Source organism: Mus musculus, chromosome 10 (assembly GCF_000001635.26).
Source record: "Mus musculus strain C57BL/6J chromosome 10, GRCm38.p6 C57BL/6J".
Classification (NCBI taxonomy): Eukaryota; Metazoa; Chordata; class Mammalia; order Rodentia; family Muridae; genus Mus; species Mus musculus.
The window spans coordinates 81,448,791-81,476,749 of NC_000076.6; the positions used below are offsets into that span (position 1 = coordinate 81,448,791).

A 27,959-nucleotide genomic window follows, 5' to 3' on the forward strand; every position below is an offset into this window, starting at 1 on the left:
ACACCTAAATACTTCTACAGACTCCTACTGAAATTACAGGCAGCAACAAACTCCTAAATACACCTACAGATACCCATGTACTCCTTCATATACCTGCAAATAGCCACAGATTCCAACAGACACCTATAGACACCCAAACTTCTACAGACACCTACAGAATCCTACAGATTCTCGCTGACTTGTACAGATGCCTATAGACTCCTACACATTCTTAAAGAAAGGTAAAGACTCCTATGGTCTCCTACAGTCACTCACAGACACCCACAGGCACCAGTAATCATCAACAGACTTGTTCAGATACCTACAAACTCCTACTGTCACCCACCTACATACACTTACTGTCACCTAAAGACTCATACAGACACTGACAGTTATAGTCACATGTGACCATCTAAAGCTACTCAGCAACACCTACAAAAACCTGACCCCTTCAGATCTGCAAATACTTCTACAGACACAGACAAAATCCTGCAGATCTCTACAGGCTCCTACTGACATCTATAACCACCAACAGACTCCTACAGACACCTATAGACTCTCAGAGACACCTACAAACACCAGCCATTCCCTACACACTTCTGATGCCATTCATGGTCTCCTACAGGAATTGGCATATACCTACAGCTACCTACAGATATCTATAGTCACTCTCCATCACCTACAGTCACCTATGACTACCTATCTGTACTTACAGTCACCAAGAAACAACTACGGACACTTATAGACACCAATAGAAACAGGCAGACTCCTACATACACCTATAGACTCTACCAACTTTTACAGACATTCATAGATGCCTATAGATACCCACAGATTTCTACAGTAACTATAGATTTCTACATACACTCCCAGACCCATATAGTCACCTACAGCACCTACATATTTTAACAGGCATCTAGAGACTCCTGCAAAATATTACAGACACCCGAGATGCCTACAGACACCTATAGACTCCAACAGAGAACTACAAACACACATAGATGCCTAAAGATACCTATAGTTACCCATCAGACATCCACAAATACTTGCTGTCACCTACAAACTTCTACAGTCACCTGCAGTTACCTACAGATACTGATAGTCCCCCACTTACCTATAGTAACTTACAAACACCTACAGATACCTAAAATAACTGTAGAACCCTACAGAAACCTACAGAATTATATAGTCACCTACAGACACATAGAGACTTTTAAAGACACCCACAGACAACATCTGCCACTTACAGACTCTTACAGATATTTACAGACACCTACAGGTACTGACAGTTACTTAGACACCTACAGTTACATACTGACGTCTATAGACACCTACACCATTTACAGGCATCTACCTTTGCTTACAGTCACCCACAGACACCAGCAGTCACCTACAGACATCAACAGTCACTACAAAACTTCCGTATAGTCACCTAGTCGCCTGTGCTCACCTAGAGTCACCTACAGACTCTTACAGACATCTGCAATCATCAGCAAACACCTGCTGTCCCACCTGGTGCCCTGCACCCTGCCCAGCAGCCTTGGTCAGCTATGGCGACTTGCAGTTCTTTTCTGCCCTCTACTGTTCACATCCAGCATTGCACCCATTGCTGCCAGTTTGAACGGACTGCAATCCCTACTGCCCAGGATGAGACAGAGCAGCTCCTATGCAGCTGCAGGGGTCCAGGCAGGCTGCCCGAGTTGAACATAAAATTAGTGGGGGACAGATCTAACATCTCGGTACGGTGTGGTGTACAAAGGCCCTGGGTTCAATTCCCAGCACTGCCTGGCTTCACACTTTGATGTTTGGAGTTTGTGAAGTATACAACATCCTAGGAGCCTCTGTTTTTCTGTTGCCTTTTTTTTTTTTTTTCTTTTGTTTACTCTGATTTAAGGGGGTTTGGGCATCCTGAGCTCAGCTTAGTCTGTGGCCTCCACCCATGGATCCAGGAGCTCCCAATTTGGGACATGAGTGTCTTGTAGCCCAGGTTGGCTTGGAAGTCAGTATGTAGCCAAGGATGACGTGCCCCTGCCCCCTGGGCTTTGGGATGACACTATGACCACGAGGTGCTCTGCCCACGGAGACAGATATGGGCTCCTCAACAACCTAGATATTTCTTTCTCCAAGCTCGGCACAGGAAGGGTCCCCTGAGGAGCTGACTCTACACCTCACCTGGACACAAGGCACAGGGGTCATAGCTTGGAGGCCACATGGCACCATGACTGTAGGGGCAGTGTGAGCAGAGTCTACTGGATGGAACCACAAACACAGAGCCCAAGTGGGTCTATCCTCAGACCCCTGACAACATCCCCGCCTCTGACTCCCCAGAGGCCACAGGCTGCATCACCTGCATCCTCCAGATGCAACGCCTGTGCCCCTCAAATTGGGTGGCATTGGGGGGGGGGAGCCCTTACCCCAGCTGCGCCAGCTGGGAACAATCCCAGGAACGGGTCATTAGGAGATGGGCTGGGGCGGCTGCTCCTGAGCACACAGACAGCATTTAATTTTCCACTGTTTTCTCTGTGGTGGGTCTCAAGCCCAGTGTGTGGGGGGCAGTCACCCCAGAGAGTGCCCACAGCAGGCAGAGGGAGTAGGAGGGAGCTGGGAGAAGTAGAGCTGGAATCAGGTGGAGCCTTTGCTGCACACTGAGCTGGATCATACATCCATGGTACGAGAAGCAGGAGCAATCTAGGCACGGCTGCTATTGTGAAATTCATCTGTCACTGCTGCTGCCACAGGACCGTCACAGGACACCTCCTGTCCTTCCAGCATGTGGGGCCTGGGGCAGAACTCCAGGGTCTGCCTGGCAACCTCTTGACAAGGACCGACTGAGCTGATTCCCTTTTTCCTGAAAAATATTTTTCTTTCCCAGACGGGGTCTCTCCATGTAACGGTGGCTACCCTGGAACTTGATATGTAGATAAAGTTGACCTTGAACTCAAAGATCTGCCTATCTCTGCCTCCCAAACACTGAGATTAAAGGGATATGCCACCACCACCCAGCTAGCATTGGGATTCTTTACATGAAACATCTAAAAGAAAATGTCTAACTTACAAGGTGAGCAAATCCTATAAGCCAACAGGGAACAGCATATCACCCATGCATCCATCCATCTATCTATCCATCATCCATCCATCCATCCACCCACCTATTCATTCAATCCATCCATCCACCCACCCACCCACCCACCCACCCATCCATCCATCCATCCACTCATCTATCCATCCATCCATCCATCCATACATCCATCCATACATACTCCACCCACCCATCCCTAGATGGCTGGCTGGATGCTGCGGTGGGTGATATGCTGTTCCCTGTTGGCTTATAAGGTTCGCTCGCCTTCTAAGTTAGACAATTGTCTTCTTGCCTCATGTAAAGGATCCCAACACTAGCTGGATGGTCTCTACCCCTGCTTAGTCAACACTTCCAGCTTCTTCTGTCCCCCCAAAGGCCTGTGTTCAAATCCCTGTCTCCTGCTCTTTCCTCGAGGACAGTGAGCTATCCACCACTCCATTTCCATGTTTTCCCGCATGTTGAGGGATGGAATCCTCCGTGCCTAGCCTCTGGGGCTGTGGGTGTCAACGCTGCCCCCATGGCCCCAGCTTGGCCCTGCTCTGTCTTTCAACTGGGTCTCCCGCCTCCCTCTGTCCCCCAACATCCCGCCGGGCGCTCTGGGGAACATTCCGTGGTTTGCAGCAGACTGTCCGGCTCCGCGGAGCCTCAGATGTGGGCAGAGTGGGCGGCGGCCTGGCGGGCGCGGGCTGGGGAGACAGCGACCAGGGACCCTGCACTCCAGTTTGGCGCAGGAGTGGTGGGCGGTGCAGGGCAGCAGCGGAAGGCGCAAGCACCCACTTGGTAACTAGGGAACACCACCTGTCTGCCGTCCTCCATGGCTCCCTGCCCCTGCAGTGCTCCCTACAACTAATTCAGTGCCTCCTGCTAAAACCTCTGTCTCTGCCCCAGGATGCGTGTGCTGCAGCCTCTCGGGTCTCCTCCCAGCTCCTTCCCGGTGCCAGGCTCCATCCTGCCCTGGGGCCTTTGCAGCCTCTGTCCGGTGGCTCTCTTTTTCCAAAGCTTCCTTCCTCCACTCTGTCTCCCTACTCATCCGTCGGGCGCTCCGCTTCACCAGGACACATAATCGGTGCCCAATCAAGGCGGCCGCCGCGGAAGTCCTTCTGGAATTTAACCACAATCCCTCCTGCCTGGTTTCTGCAACTGTTACACAGTTCCTGAGTCACCCGGTGGAGAGCCCTTCACAGAGACCGCGTCACCCACCCAACCCCCACTCTAGTGGATGAGGAAACTGAGGCAGGGAAAGTCCGCCAGGATTGTTCTTGAACAAATCATTAGGACCATGGACAGTGTGGCCTGTCACCGCCTCCCCTTTCTGTCGCCGCACGTGTAAAGCGCAGTTAGTAAAACTTCTTGGACGCCAGAGAGATCCTAGGTCAGTGAAGGGCCCGCAGCGCTGCGCAGAGGAGGTTTGCGAGTCTCACAGCTCCTGTCAATAATAAGGGAGGTGGCAGGGACAGGAGGACCCGACGGCCAATCAGCGAGGTCCAGGCAACAGAGGTCCTGCCTCGCAGGTAATGTGTGGATAGTGGAGGGCGAACCCCAAGGGTCAACTCTGCCCCCAGCCTCCACAGGCACTCTGGCTTGCAAGGGAATGCACACACAAGAATGCTGGTTGTCGCTGGGCTGAATCCCCTTTCTCTGGCTGGACACACACTTGTTCTCCGTGAAGTTCTGGTTTTTTGTTTGTGTTTGTGTTTGTTTGTTTGTTTGTTTGCTTGTTTGTTTTGAGACAGGGTTTCTCTGTGTAGTCCTGGCTGTCCTGGAACTCACTTTGTAGACCAGGCTGGTCTCGAATTCAGAAATCCGCCTGTCTCTGCCTCCCAAGTTTGTTTTTGTTTTTTAATGATTTATTTATTTTTATTTATATGAGTACATATTATTATTTATATGTAGCTGTCTTTAGACACACACCAGAAGAGGGTATCAGATCCCATTACAGATGGTTGTGAGCCACCATGTGGTTGCTGGGAATTGAATTCAGGACTTCTGGAAGAGCAATCAGTGCTCTTAACCACTTAGCCATCTCTCCAGTCCCTGTTTTATTCTTTACAGTGACTCTAGGGCCTTTGCACACGCTGGGGGAAATGCTTCACTACCCACGCTCCAGCCACCTCCAAAAAAATATTGGTTTTTGTTGTTGTTGTTGTGTGTTTTGTTTTGTTTTGTTTTGAGACAGGGCCTCATTGTGTAGCTCAGGCTGTCCTGAACTGTCTCAAGACCAGGCTAGCCCCAAGCTCACAGAAATCCACTTGCCTCTTTCATTTGGGGCTGGGGCTGGGCTTCTCCCACCCATTCATGGTCTGAAAACACCCCACTTCCTTCATCAGAACCCCCTCCTCCCCATATGCCATGTCATTGCCAGCTGGGCATCCTCCCTCAGAACCCAGGGGACTTTCAAAAAGATCCAGTGTGAGTCCCAGCTCTACCATCACTTCCATCTCCCACTTCCCTCAGGGTTACAGCCCAAGTCCTCCCCGAAGTTACAGTCCTGTAGCCTTCTTCCCTCTGCCCAGTCATGGTGTTCTCCTCCATTACTGCATCCTGCCCCAGGGCCTTTGCACAGCTGTGTCCCTGCCCCAGGGACTTTGGTTCGGTTCTGGTTGTGCATTCTGCACAGTTACTTTGTAACTCTTCTGATAAATTCCATCATCCACTCATCTTTACTCAGATCTCCCCTCCTCAGGAGGCCACCCTGGCTCCCTGCCTCTGTGGTCCCCTGCCTTCCACCACCCCAGCTCTCCCCCACTGTGGTTCCCTGCCTTCTTCCGCTCTATTTTTCATCTATTACATATCATTAATTTAATTCCCCCCCCCCCAGAGTTCTAGTCAAAAGAACTGGGGACAGACTGTGGAACACAGTAGGTGCTCAATAAATGCTGACTGAGCACAGAAGAACAGACAGGGCTGTGGCCTGCTCCACAGGGATGCCTGTTGCTGCAGATTCTCTGCATATCTCAGGGAAACTGCCTGGCTGGCTGGGTCACACATCAGTGGCTACTAGGGGTCGCCATCCACAACCAGGCCCATTATTCCACTTCAAGACCCAATTATCCCTGGGACCTTCAGAGCAGAATTCAAGACACCCCACAAGTTCCAGCTACAGATCTCATCGCTCCCCTCTAAACCTGTGATCCAGAGAGGGTGAGACACAGTGCAAGGACACACAGCAGTGTGTGACCCGGAACTGCATGGAGGTTATTCGAGAGACATGGAGAGCAACCAAATGGCTCTTGGGCAACTGGATGCCTAAGACATGAGATCGAGGCTGCCCTCTCATAGCCAAGCCCACCCCCCAACACTCATCCCAGAAGCTTCCAGAAGAATTCCTAGTTTAGGCAACATCCACAGACATGAAAACAATCCCGCCACCTCCCTTCAGCCAGTCAACATTGCCCCAAGTGGGTGCATTTCCACCCTGGACACAGAGACGCCTGAGGTCAGATGGGTCACACAACTGGACCCTCAGCTTGGGGCCCTGGGGATTTCTGGAGCCCCCGAGCGTGCCCAGGTCAGGGCGGGAGTCTGCCTGGTCCCGGAATGAGGCCTAGTGGCTTCGGCCACCTTGCCAGGTAGAAGACACAAAAGTAGCCCCATCACTCCGTCTGCCTTGGTCTCCCCCACCTGTGAGCACAAAGAGGGGTCTCCACACCCTCCTGAGCCACCCCGCTGTGGCAGGCCCCTACACACTCACCATCCACCACATCTTCGCAGTCATGTCGTAGCACAGCTGCCATTTGACCGATGTCTCCCCGGGCTTCCCGGACACTGGGGGCCCTGGGACCTCCATGTTGGGCCGAGATGGATGTCCCCGACTCACCGGAGATCCCAGTACTCGGCTCCGTGGAGCCCAGTGAGTCAGAGGAGGAGGGTGCCGGGACAAGAGGAGGGGGGCCAGGGCCAGGGAGCGAGAGCTGGAGGGCGGGGACAGAGGCCACCCACAGCCCAGGAGGCGGCTGCAATCGAGCGGCCCTGGATTTGTGAATGACACCCTCCTCAGCCCCCGGAAGCACCGCGGCTGTCCCTGCCTGCCAATCTGGGGGCACACTAGGAACTCGGACCAAGGATGCCAAGGGCTCTTCCACTTCCAGGGATCTCGGGTGAGAAGGGAAGGCTGGGGTGCCCATGCCTGAGTCTGGAGACAGCTTGAAGCTGTGTGAATGTGGGTGACTGGCTTGGCCTCTCTGGGCATCTGTTTTTAAATGAGGAAACTAAGAACTAGCCCAGGGTGGGATGGCACAAGTCTGTCATGTCAGCATTTAGGAGGCTGAGGCAGGAGGATTGTGGTGAGTTTGGGGCTAGCCTGGGCTACATAGTGAAACCCTGCTTCAAAAACAAAAATGCCAAAAAGCAAACAAAAACCAAAAAAAATCAATGTTTTTTGCTGTTTTGTGATTTTTGTTCATTCTCCCGATAGCAGAGATGGAGTGGGCAGGAGGCAGACTCCATATCCTTAGTTTATCACTGTGCACTTACGGAGCATAAATGTGCGCCCAAGACAGAGAACAGAGGCTCTGCTGTTGGATTGGTGGCTTGGTCTACACAGCAGGAGGAAGGACTAATGGTGTGCTGCAGGAAGAACATCTCAGGGGAAAAGATGCCTGCTGGCTGGAACTGGTCTCTCTGCTCTTCCGTGATAGGGACATGTTGGGGGCTTGGGTGCTGGGCTGGGTAATTCTCCCTTCTTCTGGATTCTCCTTCCTTTCACCACCTGAAGGCTCCTATGCATCCTTCAAAAGCCCAAACCCTGCCATTCTTTCTTGCAAGGACAGGTTGGGGAGGCTCGGAGAAGATCAGTCAGGAACCTAGGGCTGCGTGACTCCTCTGCCACAGAGCACTGGTTGTTGTTTTCTTTAAGTTTCCTCCTCTTTGTCTCCATTTTACAGACAAGAAAACTGAGTCTCAGAGATGGCAAGTGTCACATAGTCCATCCTCATGGTACCCAGATGGGCACCAGCCACAGAGTGAGTTCTCTGCCTTCAGTTTGTTGACTGAGTCATGGAGCAGGGATTTGCTAACAGTGGACAGCCCACCACTTGCCACAGAGCTTTTCATTGTCTCCTGGGTCTGGTTGGTGACCAAAGGAGTCAGGTGCCCCCCTCTCAGCAGCTGTGTCCCCCCAGCAGCCACTCACAGCTCGTATCTGTATCCTCCCCAGCAACCCCACCCCCAGTCACCACACTCCCACCTTGCAGCCCTAACACCCCCACAGCCACAATCCCTTCTCCCTCAGCCTCACCTCCCCCAAGGTGGCACCTCATCCTTAGCAGTCACAACCCCCAGCATCTGCACACTGCCCGCCCCCCTGCAGCCATATGCCCCTTCCCCTAGCAGTTACACCCCCTAGCAGCCTCATCTCCCACAATCGCACCCCCTCCAGTATCAACTCCCACAGTCACCCCCACTGTAGCCCTACCTCCCCCCAGCTGCAATCCCTACTGCCATACAGCTCCCTTAACACCCCATAGTTGTGCACCTCCACCACTGGCAGCGCCCAGTCTTATCTCCCTTCCCTGGCAGTCACACCCTCCCAGCCGCAGTCAATACCCGCCGCCCCCGCCCCCCGCAGCCTACCCCCACAGATTCAACCCATCTCTGACGGTTGCATTCCCCTTTACCCCACCCCGGAGCCACGCCCCCTCCTGCAGCCTCAGCCTTCACACTGTATGCCCTCTCATGCCCACAACAGGAATTTGCCTTGGTATCTTGTAGTGTCCCTCTGCCCTCGTTCTGTCCAGTTACCCCAGAAACAGAGTCAAGAGGGCAGGAGACAGGTATGGGAGTGGGAAGACAGAAAGAGGGGTCACTGTCCAGTCCTACCAGCTTTCACACACCACATGCCTCAGGTTCCTTAGCTGCAGAAAGAGGGGTGAGGGGGTTTGTGACCCCTCCCTCTGGTTGACTGAGGCTGAGAGTAGAGGCTGTTGGAAAGTGATGGACTGCGCAGGCGCAACCCCACAGAGCCCAGGAGGAACGGGGTAGCGGGGAGCCTCCTGGTGAAAATGTGAGGACCAGAGTTCGAGTCCACAGTGCCCATGTCAAAACCTTGATGTCAAAGCTGCTTCGTAGCTGGGAGGCAACAAAGCCCCCAGGACGCGGGGCCATGGCCACCAAGTAACTAACCTTTCCTCTTATATACAGATCATCTCCTGCATTTTGTCATAGTCAGGGACATCCAGAACACCAAGTGCTCACTCTCCAAAGAGCCTTAGGAAGCAGCACACCTCTGAGTAGCCTAGGCTGGCCCGAAAGTCCTTGGCTCAAGTAATCCTCTTGCTTCAGCCTGCTGAACCATTTTGTAGGTGGGCTGTTTATCTTTAAAAAAATAATTAATTTCCATTTGAAATGAATTTGCTTTAATTTTTAATTTTATTTTGAAATTTATCTTACAATTTACTTTTCTTCCCTGTAGTCTCATTTTTTCTATTTTATTATTCTGTTTTCAGACCTAATCTCATGACGCTGCCTAGGCTGGCCTGCATCACAACATCCTCCTACCTTGGCCTCTCCCAGGTGAGGTTTATCTTTGCCGGTTGCTTCCTATTCCAGGGGTAACTGCTGAGAACCATCTGTGCAGCCCCACCCTGCACACAGAACAAATCTGGCCCTCGAGGTGGCAAGAGTGCATTCATGGCAGCCCGGGAGAAAGGGGTGCACAGATGCCTGCTGGAGAAGCTGGCAAGGGGGCAAGGGTAGCTGGGGGACACGTTGATTTTGCAGACTTTAGGGAATCCATTAGGAACTTGGGACATGATTTTGGTTGGTTGATTTTAGTTTTCGAGACAGGGTTTCTCTGTGTAGCCCTTCCTTTTGTGGAATTTGCTCTGTAGATCAGGCTGGCCTAGAACTCGAAAGATCTGCCTGCCTCTGCCTCCTGTCCAGTTAAGGACATGGCAGCTACCATGCCCAACTCAGAAAAACATGTTTTTTTCTTTTTTAAAGAATTATTCATTTTACGTGTATGAGTACACTGCAGCTGTCTTCAGACACACCAGAAGAGGGAGTCAGATCTCATTACAGATGGTTGTGAGCCACCATGTGGCCACTGGGAATTGAACTCAAGACCTCTGGAGGAACACTCAGTGCTCTTAATCCCTGAGCCACCTCTCCAGCCCTCAGAAAAACTTTTTTTTTTGTTGTTTTTGTTTTTTTGGTTTTTCGAGACAGGGTTTCTCTGTGTAGCCCTGGCTGTCCTGGAACTCACTTTGTAGACCAGGCTGGCCTCGAACTCAGAAATCCACCTGCCTCTGCCTCCCAAGAGCTGGGATTAAAGGCGTGTGCCACCACGCCCGGCAGAAAAACATGTTTTATTCACACATTGGAATATTACTCAGTTCCAAACAAGGAGCACAACACGATGGGAAAACAAGGTGACAGATAATCCCTGTTAACAAGTAAAACTTTTATTAAATAAACTTTTAGGTTTTTGTTTTTCGTTTTTCTTTTCCAGACCAAGGAGAGGTGATTTGCCGTTGAGAAGCTCGCTACTTCGCACACAAACAGGAGGTACGGGGACTCAAACCCCACATTCCCTCTCCACCCTCGGCCTTCTCTCTCTGCTCGTCTTCAAAATTGTTTGAAGTTTGAAATTTCACGAAATTCATTGTAGCAGAAATTAAGCCCGTTGTACAAATCACATAGGGTCTCTCGTGTGGAGTATAAAAATGGTATTTACAGCTCGTAAACATGAACTAGACGGTGCGCACGCCAGCGCACGCCAGCACGCACTCAGCGGGCAACCTGCAAGGGGCAGAGGTGGGGGGGAAACACAGCGACATCCCGGACACACACGTTCGCACACTTCATAACACAGTTTTACTGTGTTACGTTAAGAACAAGGGATCATCAAACCGGAAACGCGAAACAAGGTGGGCAGAATCAGGGTGTTTTTTGTTGTTGTTGTTGTTGTTCGCTTCCCCCCACCCCCCAATTTAGGTCAGTCAACAAACATTTTGGTAGAAACGAAAAGGGAATTTTTTTTTCTTTACATTTTCTTTTTTAAACCTTAAAAAAGTTGTCTCTTTTGTTTGCTTTTGGACTTGTCGCAAGGGATTCAGACCCCACCCCCACCCCCTCACCCCCTCTTGGTGGGATGTTCAAATTAACGACTCTCTGTGCTTTGTGGTGGGTGTGTGGGCAGGCTGGGTAAAATATACAAGGAGTGGCTCCCCCACCAAAGTCTTCCCAAACCTCCAACTAGGAATCAAAAGCGGATTATCAGTGAGTCCCTGCACCCCTGCGTGCTCTTCTCTGTGGTCTTGTTGGCACTCACTTAGAAAAAGACCACCAACATAGATAGATAGATAGATAGATAGATAGATAGATAGATAGATAGATAGATAGATAGATAGATGAGAGAGGAGAGAGGGGAAGGGAGAGGAGAAGGAGAAGAGAGAGAGAGAAGAGAGGAGAGAGGAATCCGTGGGGTCAGCAACCGGGTCCGGTGTGGCCACGTCTGACTCACGGTGAGCTCGGGTACAAGACTTTCAGTTTACGGCTGGTGATTGGAGGAGGGGCTGGGGTGGGGGTGCGATCTGGTTGGGCAGTGGGGGACAGGAGGCTTCCCTGGCAGGAAGCTGAGGACACCTGGTCACCCAAGTAAGGCTATGAAAGCGGGAGGGGCAGGGTGGGGGCGGCAGCCGTGGAGACCCCAAAAACTGGAGGTATATGGTGTTGACGGGGGTCCTGGTTTGGCATCCAGCCGGCCTCAGCTGGTCTGTCCTTGGTCCCCGATGATTGGCCGGCTCAGTGCCACCTCCTTGGACGGAGTTTGGCCGCTGTGGTTCATTCTCCAAAAATATATTGTCTATGGTGCGCGCACGTCTATGCGCAGCTACGGGGAATAGGAAGTTGGGGGTGGGGAATCCTGGCTAAGGGGGATACTGGCTGACCTGGAAAGCCTCCGAGTCAGGTGTGGGGGGGGTGTCCCCAAGCCGAGGGGCGGGTGATTGGCAGTGTATGGGCCCCTCAGACCCGGGCTCTGACGCCTGTTCCCTGTCCCACGACACACCACGGAGCCTTCTGTAACTCAAGTGGCTTTTGGTGGCTTCGGGATTTGGGGGGAGGGGGTCACTGGGAGAGCTGGTGTCCAAACTTGGCTGTAATTTACATAAAAGTCCTGGAGTGGTTGGAAGCGGGAACCGCTCAACCTGGGGAGGATGGGGATATCGGGGAGTAGTAGAGCGGAGGGGGGAGGGGCACAGAACACCTTGCCCCACTCTGTCCTGGCAAGAAAACCCCAGCGTTTTCAAAACAACAGTTCCTGACAGTCACCATCAGTCTGGGGACATTTGCTCCTGACATGGTACCTCCCTCCCGAGCCCAGAGCAGATGGTCCGCAGGACACTGGGTTAAAACTGGAACTATGGCAGCCATCCGGGGGTTTCTACCTGATTCGTGGGTTTCCTAATCGAAGCCAAAATAGATAAAGCCCAAAAGACCCAGATAATGGACAAAAAACACTGAAGGATTAAAGACTGTCGATCTCTACCAGGCCCTGGGCTGGGCGGTGAAAGAAAAAGAAAAAGAAAGAAAAAAAGAAAAAAAAAAAAAACACTAAAAATAAAGTATTCCTGGGTGCTCTGTAGGCTGCTGCTGCTGGGTAGCCGAGCTGTCACCTCCATGAAGTCATTGTGCAGTTGGTTCCACCTTTTAAAATCAGTTCAGTCCCAAAGAAAATGCTGAGACTATTGAAGGGGAAATTGGCTTTTGGGGTTTTTTGCTTGTTTGTTCGGGTATTTGGCTTTGTGTTGTTTTGTGAGAGTGCAAGCGACACTCTGGGTTTGTTAACCCACTGGGCATGAAATTAGAAGACAGGACTCTCAGGGTCCACGGGAGCTGGCTGGTGGGGACAGAGGTGGGGGACCACAAGGCTATGATGTGTCCCCATTTCCTCTGCTTCAGTCCTGGGCCAAGCTTAACTGGACATTCCAAGTTCAACTGTAGGACACAGATCCTTTCTCTGGATTAGGGCTTCTTGGCTTGCAGCTTCACAGGATGGGATAGAAGCCCCGCCCATCACATCCTGCACCCCAGACCACAAGCCCCAAACCAGAAGTTCACTGTAGTGAACCTCTATTCATTTTTCAAAACTTTCCCTGGGAAGGAAGTCCCCTGGGTGGAACCTCCTAGCTTTCTCTCCCGGTTTCCCCACCCTAATCCCACCCTCTCTGCCACCCAAGCCACAAGGTAATGGGGGAGGGTTTGAATCCCCAGTTGGCCTCTTGGAGTGCCACTCCCGCCCCCAGAATCTAGAGAGTGAGCTTGGGATGGGAGGAGAGTGAATGACACCAGGGCTGGGCAGAGCACAGGGCCGCCTGGCGGCTCACCTGGGGCCACACCCACAGCACTGAAGGGCTGTGGGCGTGGTCAGTACGGGTGTCCTGGGTCTTTGGGTCTCTTCAGCTGCACCTTCAGCCTCTTCATACCAATCTGAAAGCCGTTCATGGCCTGGATGGCCGCCTGCGCGCTGGCTGGGTGGTCAAAGCTCACGAATCCTGAGAGAACAAAGTGACGGAGCTGGTAAGGGGCGTGGTCCAGGCTTCAAGTGGCTAACGTTGGTCTTGTTCATCTCTAGAGTTGGGGGCCTCACTCCCACCTCATCCAATCAGCTCAACTTCCCTTGTGGTGCATGGGCCACAGCCTCACTTTCTTCCTTCAACACTGATGTGGCACTGAGTACTATTCCAAAACCTTATACTTACCAGGCATGCGCTCCACCTTGACCACGCCCTCAGACCCTCACTGGGGCATTCTAGATGGCAGCTCCACCCCTGGCCACGCCCCCACACCCTCAATGGGGGTCTCTAGGTATGTCCACTCACCGAAACACTTGCTCTGGTTGGTAGCCCGATCCATAAACACCTTGGAGGAGATGATATTGCCGAAGGGGAGGAACATCTGGGTCAGCTCCGTGTCTCCAAACTCCTGGGGGAGGTGGTAGATAAACAGGTTACAGCCTTCGGGACCTGTAGGTGGGGGAGAGAAAGACATAAAGCCCCCAAGGAGAGGAGGCGGACCCCCCCTGGGTTGGGGTCCAGTCCTTGTCTCTGGTTGTGGATAGAGTGAGACGTTTCTCCAGACAGGGAACGGTCGGGAGCAGGGTTGGGCCCTGCAAGCCTTGATCAGTCCCAAGTGCCTTGTCCACCCAGCCATCAGCCACCAGCTCACCACAGACCAAACCCAGATAGCCTCTTTGTCCCGGCTGGAACCCCACAAGCCAGAGCCTCCCTGATGACTCCCAAAGCCGCACATGCTCTGCTGCCAGCCTCCTCCTGCAGGCTATGTACTGGAGTCAGGTGAATGGGGTGAATTGGTGGGAGCCCTGGGTGTGGCTCAGCAGTGGCTCATGGCCCTTGCGCTGGTCTAAGAAACACCTGACACTTAAAAGAAGCCTGGAGGCCGTTGGAGGCGCACACCTATCATCTCAGCATTTGGGAAGGCCAGGCAGGAGGGTTGCTGTGTTTATAAGCCCAGTGTAAGCTACATAGTGAGACCTCATAAATAAATAAATAAATGCCCAGAAAGAGAGGAAAGGTAAGAATTCATTGCCATGAGGGAGCCAGGCCTGTCGCTGCAAGGTACAGATGTTGTCTGTTTCTCTGTCTATATAGTTAATTTTAGGGGCGCGTGTGGAGGGCAGAGGACATGGGATTTATCTTGCTTGGTGGCAGGCACCTTTACCCATCTTCCTGTCCTGAATTTGAAGGGGGACCTAGAAGGGGCCTGCATGGCCAAGTGTCACTGATGTCATCTGTGGTTAGCTTTCAGATCTTGGCTGTCAAGAGACAAGCACATCCTGCTGGTGGCCTCGGGCACAAAGTGTCCAAGAGACACAGTGCAGCCTCGTGTGGGACAATCCAGGGGCACCAGCTAACCTCAAAGTCCAAGGGCTCGGCTGTGAACCCATCCCCTGCACCCTGGAGTGTGAGCCCCCATCACAGGTGAGGGCAGCTTTGCCACAAGGGTGGCCTGAGGCTCCCCCTTCCACCTCTCCCCAGGCCTTCCTGGTCCATAGGTAGGTAAAAGTAGGACTTCCCGGAAGGCCCACACACCAGGAACTTCTCAATGTCTCTGTCTACACAGGTGGGGCCAGAACACCTGAGCTCCAGATGGGAAAACTGAGGCAGGTCGTTAAGTACTCTCTGATCACCGTGCCCAGTCAGAAGAGGATGTGAGTGGCCTTGGGTCGCAGGATTCCGGACTCCTGCTTCCTCCCGCATGCCCTCCACAGCCTCACTTTACTGGGAAGGCCTCAGTTTACCCAAGATACCTCCTCGGACTCCGGACTCCTGCTTTCTCCCGCATGCCCTCCACAGGCTTGGCTTCACTGGGAAGGCCTCAGTTTACCCAAGAAGCCTTCTCGCACAAACGCGCACCAAAAAGGGGGTTTCCTCGCTTGTCCATTGGGGGGTGGGAACCTCAAGGGCCGCCGTTCCATGGAGGGGCGAGGTCAGCAGTGCAGTTGAGGGTGGGGCTGGCAGGGGTCGCCTCACCTTCGCGCTGCTGCTGCAGGAGGTGCGGAGGCTGCGGAACGCTGTGTGCCACGGGCGCGATGGCCGCGGTGGGATACATGGCTGCGGAGAGCAGAGGCCATACTGAGCCACAGGACCAGAGCAGAGGGCGAGGCCAGACCGAGGGGAGGCGGGGCTAGGACTGAGGGGCGGTGCCGGTGCCGGTGCTGAGGACCAGACCCGGGCCAAGGGGTGCGGCTAGGCTGTGGCATCACCGAGTGGTTGGACCGACCAGGGCAGAGGGCGAGGACAGAGCCATGGGGCGAGGCCTCGGCTGGGCTGCGACAGGATGGGGCGGGGCTGTGGCTGAGGGGCGGTGCCTAGGGGGTGGGGCCCGGCTGGGACTTGCGCTGAGTGGCAGGACCAGTACCAAGGGCGGGACCGAGGAGTGGGATAAGGGCTGAAGGATGGCGACAAGGGGCAGAACCCGGGCCTAGGGCCAGGTTTGGGTGGGTCGAGGGGCAGTGATGGAGCTGAAAGTGGGGTGGGACCAGGGCCAGAGAGGTAAGGCCAGGGCTGAGGGGATGAAGGCAGAAACGCAGGAGGGACTGGGTAGGGCCAGAGCTGGAAGCGGGGCACAGCCAGGACGGGGACTGAGACAGGCAAAGAGGGCCAGAGTTGAGGATGTATTGAGGGGCAAGGCTAAGACAGGTGCATCAGGGCAGGTGACTTGGTCAGATGACGGTAGAGTGGGTGGGGCCATAGCTTGAGGGGCAGGTCCGTGGCTAAGGGGTAGACCGGGACTGTTGCTCCACGTCTCTGCCTTCCTCCATGCCTTTGCCCTTCATTCTGGTTCCCCATAAGCTGTGGCCCTGGCCCTGCTCCTTGTGCCACGAGCCTACTCCTCAGGTCCTAACTCTACCCCTTATGCCCTAATCCTGCTCCTCAGCTGTCCCTACCCTTTTCTATTCCCACCACCACTCTGGCTGTACCTTGTCCCCAGACCCTGGTCTTGACCAGTTCCAACCGTGTCCCTTGCCCCGCCCAGTCCCCGACCCACCTCTCAACCCTAACCCCGCCCCACCATTCAGCCACTGCCCTACCTCTCTGGCCCTGGACACACCCTTGAGCCCTAGTCCCACCCTCCATTCCTCAGCCCTGCCTCACCCCACAGGGAGCAGGGCCATTGGAGGGTAGAACCACTTTTGGCCAAGAGGTGGGGCCAAAGTGGAGCATGGGGTTCTGAGTGGAGCTGGGGCATAGTGGAGGGAAGGGCTATGAATTGAGGGCTGGGATAGGGGCGTGGCCACAGCAGGAAGGGTGTAAGAGTGGAGCTCCACAGGGGTCTGAAGGGCAAGGTTGGAACCAGGTCTAATGAATCAACTTAGTTGAGCAGGGCTCTGCCTTTAGGGTGGGTATAAGGGCTCATGGGCAAGGCACTGAGTGGGTGCGTGCCTCAAGAGGTGGGGTTAGATTCACAAAGTTAGGTGGGGCAGAGCTACATAAGGTACACAGCCAGAGGCAGCCCTGGCTTTGGAGGGACCTGGGGATGAGACGTGGGGAGCCCCAGACTTAAGGGACTGTACATTCCTTAGGGGTCTTGTGGAGGATGGGACGTGTGCAGATGGATGAGACCTGAGGTGAGTGGTCAGGACAGGGCTGCCTCTACCTGTGTACTGCTGGACTCCGGAGAAGGCAGGATGGAGGGTCTCTGCCACAGTGGGGCTCTGAGCTGCAGGGCAGAGGAGGAACTGAGCGCTGACATCCACAAACACCCAGCTTCCCTTCTGTGTTAACCCCCACAGGCAAGCCAAGGAAACTGCATCTCTGATGTAGGTTAACTTGCCAGCGACACACACACCCATAGCAAACAACAGAAGTCAAGTGAAGCCGTGTGACCATCACCCCTCAGCCTCCTACCTTGTCCCCCTCAGCACCCAGGAAAACCCCCCACCTGAGGGTCATCTGCCATACCCCACTCCCTGCCCAGACTCCCTCATCCAGCCTGTGGGGACCCCTGAGTGTTTTAGGGTCCACCCAGTTCCTGGTTTGGGCCATTAGCACTCAAGGCTGGCAGCTCAGGCCTACCCTGCCTCACTTTGACAAAGCCCAGAGCCAACTACAGAATGAAGAATTTAGCCAGGTGCAGGTGCTCACAGCTATTATCTTAGCATTTGGGAAGTAGAGGCTAGAGGACTGCCCTTGGTGTAAGGCCAGCCTGGGCTACAGAGGGAGTCTAAGAGCAGCCTGCACACACAGGGAATTGAAGGCAAATCTGAACTACCCAGTATGACTTCGACCTCCATCTCTCACAGCAAACAAGAAGAGACATCTGCCTAACACTGGCTCCCATCCGTGCTCCCATCCAGCCTTTGATGTCATTTGTCCCATTTTCCAGTTTAGAAACCAGCCAGAACTGGAATCTGAACCCAGAACCAACCTGCCAAGTGTGTGCTTGTGACGTAGCCTCCCTCCTCAGCCATTTCCTGTGCCCACACCTGCCTAGCCATTCCTTGTTCTGCCCTGCCACACATAGGGTGTAAGGCTGTGGGGGACCTAGGTATGTCCCTCAGTTGCCAGACCCACTCCAGACACTGTCCTGGGCTCTGGAGCACTCTCCCAATTACCTGGGTAGGGCACAAGGCCATTGGCATACACAGTCTCCAGGGCAGGGTGACTCCCGGGAAAGGGCAGGACGCCGGGGAAGCCATTGGGAATGGGCGCCATCAGGCCGGGAACAGCGGCAGTGCCTAGCAGTGGGGGTGAGTGTAGCCCTAGGAGGGAGAGAGGTCAGACACGGGGGCCCAGACGTGGCCGGTTCCCCACTTGTCCTGAGACTTCCCAGGAGCTGCTCTCACCAGAGGCAGGAGCGATGGGCGTGGCAGGCAGACCGTTAAGGCTGACGGCACCAATCTGCTGGATATGGCAGGGAGGGAAGGCCACACCGGGGCTCAGGTAGCTGCCAGAGGTGGACAACACTGTTGTCTGTTGCTGCATGAGCTGAGGACAAAGATGGTGTGAGTGGAAGCAGTACTACCGGGGTCGGGCACTGGGCGGGGGAGGGTCTCAGGATCAGTCAGCCATTTAGGGCTCAGCCCCAGATCAGCATTTGGCTTGGGATCAGGGTCCAGCAGGCGTTAACATTTGGTTTCCGCAAAAAGGCTCAGTCTAGACTTAGACTTCCACTAGAAACTGAGGCTCAGACTTCGATTAAGGTTCATTCTGGGATCAGAGATCGATCAGGCTATTAGGACTCAGCCTGAGATCCGAGGTCAGTGTGGGATACAGGGCCTGGTGCAGCACAGGATCAAGGTCCAGCTTTGACTCGGAGCTAGGGTTAGAAACAGGGTTCAATATTTGCATCCAGATTGGGGTCCGGCCTGCCTAGGGAAGGAACATGGTGCTGCCAGAAACTGAGGCTACGCTTAGGGTTAGTCAACCGTCAAGACTGAGCCAGGAGCTGGGGTGATGTCAGCCGTGAGGGTGGAGCCAGAGTTGGGCTGAATGCAGATTTAGGTATGGTGGGATCTAGGCTTCCGCCAATTGGGACATTAGCACTCTGCCCACCATCAGGTTGGGCCAAGCAGGGAGGGTGGCTGTGGTTAGGGCTGTCCATCAAGATCTGGGCTTTCAGCCTGGGACTGCAGCTCAGTCTGCATTCAGCATCCGTGTGCTGGGGCCACTCACAGCCTGGGCGTAGGCACTGTAGGGGCTGAAGGGCAGGGTGAGGGACGGCGTCAGGATGCCCAGCTGGCCAACCATCTGCTGCATACGCCGCAATGTCCGCTCTTTATCCGTGTCGGCAAACTTGACCACCAGGCTGGAGGACGCTCCCTGTAAGGACGGTATGTGTCATTGGAATAGGAGGACAGGGTAGCCAGGACTCTAGTGCTCCCCATAGATGAGAGCAGCCATGCCAGCCATGTTTGACTCCATATCAGAAGAGTCGGGACCACAGAAGAAGTGATAGGGCTTGTCATCCTGAGCCTGGCCATGTGGTGACACGGCTGTAGTGTCTTGGAGGTTGCCACAGCGATAAGTGGGGCATGTAGGTTCAAGGGTCATGTCTGGGACAAAGATTGGGGTGGGGTGGGGTTCCTAGCTGAAGCCATACCCTCAAGGCAGGGGCAAAATCCAGAGGTCAGAAAAGGATTGGGGGCACCATGCAACCCACTTGCAACCCACACGTGGAGGTCCCCTGTGTCCAGCGAATGGATAGGACATGGCACCTGACAGTGGACCAATCACCCGTGCTCAGGGACTTAGTCAGGAGCTGGGGCTCACAGGAAGATAGGAAGCAACATGGAGACAGCTCTCAGTGAAGAGTTAAGGCCTAGGATCCAGAGTTAGTGCAGGATGAGGGCTCAGCCAGGTGCTCCCTGGTGATTGGGCTCAAGTGCTCCTAGCCTAGCTTGCAGAAACCCTCTTGTAGTCTTCCCCTTCCAGCCGCCCCCCTCCTCGGACAGACAACTGGGTCCTTGGTTCCAGTCATGAGGAAGCTGGCCCTGGGGGTGACCTAACCCAGCCCCGCCATGTTATGGAGACAGCTGCTGCTCTCGGCTAGGGACTTAGTTTACCTGCAGTAATGTGGACTCCTGAGGCCCTCCCTGGGGGGAACACAGCCCTATGTGTGTGATGCTATACCTAGGACCTTGGACACCTGTCCTCTACCCTGCCTCTGCTAAATGGGTCATCAGTGCCCCTCATTATCTCTCTACAGTCTCTGCAACGAGCCCCTGTCCTTCAGGTGGGGACCTGAGCTCAGCCACCTGCCCCTCTAGGTTCTTAGTGTCCTTCTGTCCCTTGTTCACTGGCGGACCTGACCTGAAGGACCTATGCAAATGACCTGGCAGCTCCCCTCACTCTGTGCACCCACCGTGGCTTCCAGCTGCCCTAGAACAGGGTCCATGATCTCTACACATCATCCAACTGCTGCCCCTGCTTCTCAGCCTGTGTTACTGCCACAAGCTAAGAACTACACTTGCCCCAGGACAGTGTCTGGTCACACACAGCTCTGATCACAGCCTGGGCTGCACATCCAGCCTCCTGTCTGAAGCAGTCTATGAAGGGAAGATGCCAAAACCACCCATCTCTCCCACCCACCTTGCACCCAGCCCCGCCTCAGCCAAGCGCAGCTCTCACTCACCGGCATAGTCTGGCTGCCATGCAAGGCATGGATGGCAGCCTGGGCCTCTGTGTGGGAAGAAAACTTCACGAAGGCACAGCCTGGGAGGGAAGGGAGGAGGAGGTGAGGGACTGAAGAATATAATGGATGGGAGCAAGGGAGAGAAGAAGCCCTTGATTGCCACTCGTGGACAACAGCTGACATGAGTTCATACAGACATAGGCAGGACTGACCAAGATGGCCCGAACAGATAGGATACACCAACATCTTCTAGGCCCAGAGACTTAGATGTCAGCCATTAATTCAGCTAAATAGGAAGTCAGTCATCCATCTATCCATCCATCTGTCCACCCATCCATCCACCCATCCATCCATCCATCCACCCACCCATCCATCTATCTATCCATCCACCCACCAGTTCATCCATCCATCCATTCATCCATCAATCCATCTGTCCATTCATGTGGTCAGCCAACAGGAAGTCAGCTCAGCATCCAGGAACTATGTTGAGACCCCAGTAGCCACACACACTTTCAGAGGCAGCCTGGGTCCCAAGAAGGTCCCATCAGAACAAGTAGGAAAAGGTTTGAATGGCCCCAGCCCTGACCTCCAGGGCACAGACGGTGTACTGGGCCCTATGGAATCATGGAAGCTGGTCAAATGGACAGACAAACACATCGATGTGGTGTCCACCAAGGCAGGTGCACCTCCAGAGTTCATACAACATGGAGCCAGGACCAGCCAGCCTTTTAGTCATACAGATAGACAGACAGACACATGAAGACACAGAACTTGAGACACAGGGAGAAAAGCTGAGGCTTGGGGATAGAAAGAACTCGGGCCATAATCCCAAGGGCCAATCTGCAGGGGACACAACAGCCCCATTGAGTGGACACTCAGGAGCCAGGGCTGACCCTGCCCTCCCATAGACCTGACCGCTCCTCAGCAACTAGGTCTTCTCCTCCTTTCCCTCTCCCTCCCCTTCCCACACCCAAATCCCACCCACCCACCCTTTCCAACCACAAACACTCACCCCACCTGTTCCACCCCTTCCCATTGGCTATGCCCACCTCCAGTCCTATCCCATTCCACTATTCCTGCAATCTACTGCTCTGTACCTGTGCCAGGCTCAACCCTGACCACCACCCCCCGCTGCCACTCCCTAAGCCCCGCCACCAGGCTCCGCCCCCATCGCCTGCCAGTCACCTTTGCTGCTGCCATCTGGTCCTCGAAGCACTGTGCACTCGTCTATGACGCCAAAGGGCTGGAAGAGCCTGAGCACGTCTTCCTCTGACTGCTGCTTGTTGAGCATACCCACGAACAGCTTCCGGTCCCCTGTGGGCGGAGCCCCGGCCCACGGCCCGCTGAGCCCGCGCTGGTCCTGCAGACCCTCAGCCCTGGCCCGCGCTGCCCCAGGACCTTTGCTCAGGCCGCCCCGCTGCCCAGTCGCCCAGGAATGAGAGCCAGGTTACTAGGGAAACCATACTCAGATGTCTGTCACTCGCTGGGGTGAGAGGGAAGAAGGAATGAATGGCAGCAGAGACGCTTGGGGCGTCAGGAAAGAAGAGACAGGAAATCGGGGACAGTCAGAAGCAGGAGACAGGGCAAGAGCGAGCTGGGGGCGGGAGGGGGGGTCCGTCCCGATAGACAGCAAGATGGAGAGTGACAGGGACTAGCAAGGCTGGCTTTACATAGCTCCTACACATAGATAGGGTCCCAACCGCCTTGCCCACACCTATCCCCACCCCAAGTCTGCAAGCCTTCAGGCACCCGTGAGGGAACAGGAAAGGTGTGGGGTATCTGAAGTTTGGGGGAGCAGTCGGAGCCGGACGGAGCCCCAACCCTGGGGCTGCAGAGGCCCGCGGCCATGGGGAGGTTACTACTACCTCCACGGCTTTCACTGTCTGCCGGTTTCACCTGGATCGGCCGCGCCATCTGTGGAAAGGGGGACATGGTCAGGGTGGCAGAGGACAGTGGGGCGCGGGCACTGTCTTTAAGCTGTCTCAGCACACACTCAAACCCAGTGCAAGTGAGAGTTGGCCAGCAAACTCTTAGCTAGCTTTCAGAACCCAATGATAGTTATCCCAACAGGACGAACTGTCTTTGAAAATGGCCTGATGTCCCCGAGCCCTGTGTGCAAATGTCACCTTGGGACTTCTGTCTTCAAGAAGTCAGTTTATGGGGCTGGAGAGATGGCTCAGCAGTTAAGAGCACTGACTGCTCTTCCAGAGGTCCTGAGTTCAAATCCCAGCAACCACATGGTGGCTCACAACCATCCGCAATGAAATCTGATACCCTCTTCTGGAGTGTCTGAAGACAGCTACAGTGTACTCACATATACTAATAAATAAATCTTTGAAAAAAAAAAAAGTCAGTTTGTTCCTGACCCCTGCATCTGGACTTGGTTACGTGACTCCGTCCAGCATAGAACATAGAAAGGAAGCCATAACTCTGAGCCTAGGGTGCTAGAGACCTCATTGCTCTCCGTACACTAGTCCCTGGATGGCTCCCAGGAAGACTCAGTCTGAAGAAGCCTTTGCTAGCCCAGGGAACCATGAACAAATGAAATGGTTGCTAGTGGTAGGCCTCTCTCTCCCAAGCCCCAAGGACAGGCTAATGGGGGCAACCCATAACAGCCTGGAAAGGGGCGTGTATCTGGGAGGTTTTCATTTTCTCTTCCAATGGCCCTGGATGGAGCGAGTCATCCTCCTGACTGGGAGATTCACATGGGGGAACTTTAGCCTCTGTCTCCCTCCAGACTGGGAGCCTCAATGACACCATGTGGAAGAAAAATCTATCATGCTAGGGGTAAGGAAGGAAGCATCCAAGAGGGCCCAGGAGCCGGGACTGGGGTCTCCACCCCAGAGTCAGATCAGGCTAGCCCTCCACACGAAACCCTGTGACATCCTGGGCTCCTGTTTTGGGTCCCTGGGCCAGAGAAGCCGCTCAACAAACAGGAACTTGTCTCACATGTCCCCACCTGACAATGACAGTCCCCGGACTGAGCCAGACGCCCCCAACCCCATCCCCCTCACACCTCAGACTCTTCCCGCTCCAGAGGGTCCCTCAATGTCTTCACCCAGTTATGAGCATCCTTCCAAGTTCACTCCCCATTCCCTCCCTTACACCCTCTCCATCCCTAAACCCCACCCCTCCCCCACGCCCTTCTCCACACCCCTCTCTACAGCCATACCCTCACTCCCACCCCTCTCCACACCCCTCCCCTCTCCTTCTGCTTTCTTTGGGCCCCTCCCCTTCCGGAATCCTTCTCTCCCAACTGGGAGAGCCCTTCCCCTCTTCTGAGACCCTCCCGGGGAACCGCACTACCTGCCCCCCCCCGACCCCCATCTGGCCAAATCCCCCCAAACCCACCCATCCACACCCCATCCCCTCTGCACCTGGGTACCACACCACATCCTGGGGTGGGGGGTAGGCGATCTGAACCGAATAGTTCCGCTTCTGGGGTCACGGCGCCCAGGAGGGGTGTGGGGGGAAGAGGCAGGGGAGGGGTCCCCCAGATCTAGCCTCTCATTCCCCCCGCGGCCCCACCCACACGCCCCCGCCGGCCCTCCCCCTCCTCGCTATCCTCTCTAGCACCTTGGGTAGATGAAGATGGGGTTGCCATGGCAACGCTGATTCACCCCGCGGAAGCTGGCAGTTGTTGCTACCATGGAAACCGCCTCTGTGGGGGCCCCCTCCGAGTTCAGATCTAGCCTCGCACAAAAGAGATTTAAATATAATCTTTCAGAGACGAGGAAGGGGGGAGGAGGGAGGACACCGGTTCTGTCACCATCACCCCATCACTGACCTTAGACTCCCGCGCTCCCGGGATCCCCTCTCCACCCCACAGTGACAGAGAAGGGGCCACGGAGCGCCCTCCCCGCCCACACCACGTGCCTCCGCCACGCATCCGAGCTGGGTCTCTCCTGCCCCCAATCTGTCCCGCGCAGGTGCCCACCCTCCCCCTGCTCCTTCTGCAGCTCCCATCTCCGCCCCCTTCCCCACCCCCTTTCTCTTCACATTCACCGGGACACCGACGCTTCACATTTCCGGTTGTGTAAGATCCGAGGGGACCCCAGGGAGGACCCTTAGTAGTGTCGAAAAGTAGGATAACAAAAAAAGAAGTTGCCCGTGATCACGGTGGAGAAAATTCTTCGGCAGGTTTTGAAGCAGCAATAGGAGTTCGGTGTGGGAGATCATGTCCCGGACCCATTTCATCTCTGAGCTGGGATGGGAGCCTTGTGTGTTACGATGAGGAAACTGAGGCCTCTGGATAATCTCAACCGGTCTAACCGGGGCGGTACAGAGTTCTCCTGCAGTTGCTAAGTTTTACCTTCGGAAGATTCCAGAACTAGGGAAGACAACAGCCGTACTCTCCCACCTGGACACGGCGAACCCCTCACCCATCCTGCACCCGCTATGGCTCCCTAGAGCTCCAGCTGATCCGACAGTCAGTCTCACTGCAGCATTCAAAGCCTCCAGCAAGAGCCTGATCACTTGCTCGCAGGACCCCTCCCTCCAACAGCCCTCCCTACGCCCTTTCAAAGTTGCTGCTTTTAGGAGTGCTCCAGGAAGATGGATCCCCCTCCCCCAGTCTTCGGACCCTTTGCCAGTGGACACCTAGATCCGACCAGAAACAGCATGGCGCCTTCAGCTTCAGACCCTATGGATGAGCCCTTCCATTGGGCTGTAGAATAGTACATAGATTAAAAAAAAAAGCGCGGGAAGACTCTTTTAGTGGGGGAAAGAGGGTAAGAGGGATTCTAGGAGCCACTCTGCCTGGTTCTTCGAGGCCAACTCTCTCCCTGATCCTGCGGATTTTTATGGAGGTTATGGGCTGGGACCCGGGTCCTCACGCGCGGGACCGTCGATCTCAGAGAGTAGATGCTTAGGTCTAGGGACCTCAGGCAGGTCGCCTTCCCTCTCTGAACCTTAGTCTTCCTGTCTGCTGGGTGGAGGAGGCAGAGGAGGCACGGCTGGGGAAACTAAGGCCTGGAGCTGTGACTGGACACCAACCGAAGATCTCAACAAAGAAAGACCTGGAACCTCAAGGTTTCCGTGCCACCCGCTGCTGGAGTACTAGACTCTAGGACGTTCAGGATCTTCACAGACTATGTCAGTTTTTCAGAATTAAATGACATCAGCACCTCACTTCCTAGCTCCAGCAGCAAGAGGACACTTCCTCCTGTGTGGCCCACGGGAGGTGTGTGTGTACAGGGAGGGGACCTGAATGAGTGCTGCCAGGCCCCGCCCTGTTCCAGCCCCACTGTTGTTTCTAATAAAGTTTTATCAGCACAAAGCTGTGACTGCCTATCTCCCTGTTGCCCCTGGCTGGTTCAGTTCTCCTGTGGCCGCAGGGGCTCATAGTATGATCTGCAGAGCCATAAACGCAGAGTTCTCCGACAGGACCAACCGGGCCTATGGTAGAGCGTGGAACATTCTAGAATGGTGCAGAGCAGCCACACGTGAGTCACTGAGCACAGAATGGAGCCCCAAGTTTCAGTTCATCCTAAGGTCCGGAAATGTGGGTTTGACGATGACAATTGATCTTATTCTGGGAAAACTTTCCTTGTGGCAAAATCAGGACTGTGACTGTCCTATGTCAGCCAAGATTCCCATCAGTCCCTGGCTGCTGACAACCCCCCCTGCACGGAGGTGGAGGCAGGGGGATTGTGTATTCCAAGCCGGCTTGGGCTACATGTAACAATCATCCTGCCAAAAATTATGAAAATGCAAGAAACCAGGAAACGTTGGCAGGCCGGAAGGGACGTGTGTTCCTTGAGGCTGCTCTGCAGTGATTGCATGCTGAAAATCTAGTGTTAATATGGACTTCTTCCTTCTAATGTTTCCATCAAAAATTCTCAGTAACAGACATGGATGGCCTTACATTTTTAAAAATCAATGCTTTTCCAGAACATCCTCCACTTCTTCTGTTCTAAGCAGGGTCTGTTGTGAGCACGCGGCTGAGTCGTTCTCAGTGGGTACTGAGCCAAGTCCCTGGCTTCTACCGACTCCAGGCCAGAAGTCACTCACTGTGACCACCACACTTGCCCGAAGATGTCGCTCACCATCCCGAGAGTACAGGCACCCATGAACAGGACCCACTTTTAAGCTGTTCATCAATGAACCTCTTAGGTTCCTTTCTCAACAGGGTCCACTCCCACCTGGTCTTCATATTCTGTGCCCCACATCTGTCCCCAACATCTGTCCTCTACTTGCCTAGTGCTTACACCACCAACATGCCCAAGGCCACATAGTCTTCCCTCCTGACCTCCCACACTGCCCCCAGCCGACAGGAATGGATTGATGACACCTCCCTCACCAGAAACACCCTCCACAACCACACCCTTATTGAGCACTAGGAACCTGACTGTTTGGGAAAAGGGTCTTCAGTGTCTTGTTTGGGGGAGAGGAGAAGCCAGGCAGGGAGGGCTAAAGGCAGAGATGAGGGCAGGGGTGGAAGCAGGAGTGAGGGCAGGCATGAGGGCAGGGGTGGGGACAGAGGTGAGGGCAGGGATGAGGGCAGGGTGGGGGTAGGGGTAGGGGTAAGAGCAGGGATGAGGGCAGGGATGGGGGTAGGGGTGGGGACGGGGGTGAGGGCAGGGGTGGGGGTAGGGGTAGAGGTGAAGGCAGGAATGAGGGCAAGGCTGGGGGCAGGGGTTGGGTGGGGCCAGGGGAGGGGACAAGGGCAGGCACCATATTTCCACAGGAGCCTGGGGAGCAGCAGGACAAGGGCAGCGTTGGATCAGGAATGGATGATGTTCTCCAGAGCCACAGCAGTGCCAGCCCACGCCCTTGAACCCCAGAACTGTGGGCTAAATAGCTTTTATCAAGTTCCCAGCCTTATGTGTGTTATTAAAATTCTGTCAAACACCAAATCCATCCATCCTGTTTTTGATCTCTCCCAAAGCATGACCTCTTTCTTGGCACCAGCACCTGGCCACCTTCTCTCCATTTCCCACCCTGACCTGTCAAGTTCTTTCAGATATCAGAGACTAGAGTGGTCAAGTGACAATTTCAGTGTCACACAGCAAGAAGTGGTTGGAGCAGAATGAAGCTGCCTTCTCTCTTTTCTGGGTAAGAAAGGCTCAAGTCTCTTAGTCTCTTGTTTGTGGCCAGAAAGCCCTGCCCGAACAGCCTTTCTCCTTCTGTCCCTGTTCCCTCCCCCCACTCCTCCAACCACAGGGGTCTCCTCGACATTCTTCCAATTCTGGACTGCCCTACCCCAGGGCCTTTGCACAGCTGCCTGCCAGTGAGGCACATTTTCAATCAGGCCAGCTTATATTGTGTACAGACAGCACTTCTGTGATGCACAGAGCCCAACATA

General features: G+C 54.4%; 1 protein-coding gene across 20 annotated transcripts in view; it reads right to left on the reverse strand.

The window, feature by feature from the left end:
- Positions 1 to 10,436: 10,436 nt before the first annotated feature.
- Positions 10,437 to 27,959, reverse strand: part of Celf5 (CUGBP, Elav-like family member 5) — a 23,504-nt gene continuing 5,981 nt past the window's right edge. For 2 of the 20 annotated variants that reach the window (NM_001374703.1, NM_001379190.1), the window contains exons 3-12: positions 22,516 to 22,567; positions 21,839 to 21,967; positions 20,654 to 20,733; positions 19,195 to 19,341; positions 18,366 to 18,507; positions 18,135 to 18,281; positions 17,177 to 17,239; positions 15,550 to 15,630; positions 13,879 to 14,022; positions 10,437 to 13,551 (exon numbers count right to left, since the gene is read on the reverse strand). In NM_001374703.1, coding sequence (NP_001361632.1) covers positions 13,424 to 13,551; positions 13,879 to 14,022; positions 15,550 to 15,630; positions 17,177 to 17,239; positions 18,135 to 18,281; positions 18,366 to 18,507; positions 19,195 to 19,341; positions 20,654 to 20,733; positions 21,839 to 21,967; positions 22,516 to 22,567 — 1,113 coding nt within the window. In that variant the 3' untranslated portion in view covers positions 10,437 to 13,423. Of the gene's footprint in view, positions 13,552 to 13,878; positions 14,023 to 14,580; positions 15,631 to 16,180; positions 17,240 to 18,134; positions 18,282 to 18,365; positions 18,508 to 18,712; positions 19,342 to 20,653; positions 20,734 to 21,838; positions 22,137 to 22,515; positions 22,568 to 24,030; positions 24,158 to 24,229; positions 24,342 to 24,440; positions 24,594 to 24,658; positions 25,499 to 27,959 lie in introns of those variants that run through there. The other 18 variants (NM_001311126.2, NM_001311127.2, NM_001379191.1 and 15 more) reach the window with 18 other exon arrangements.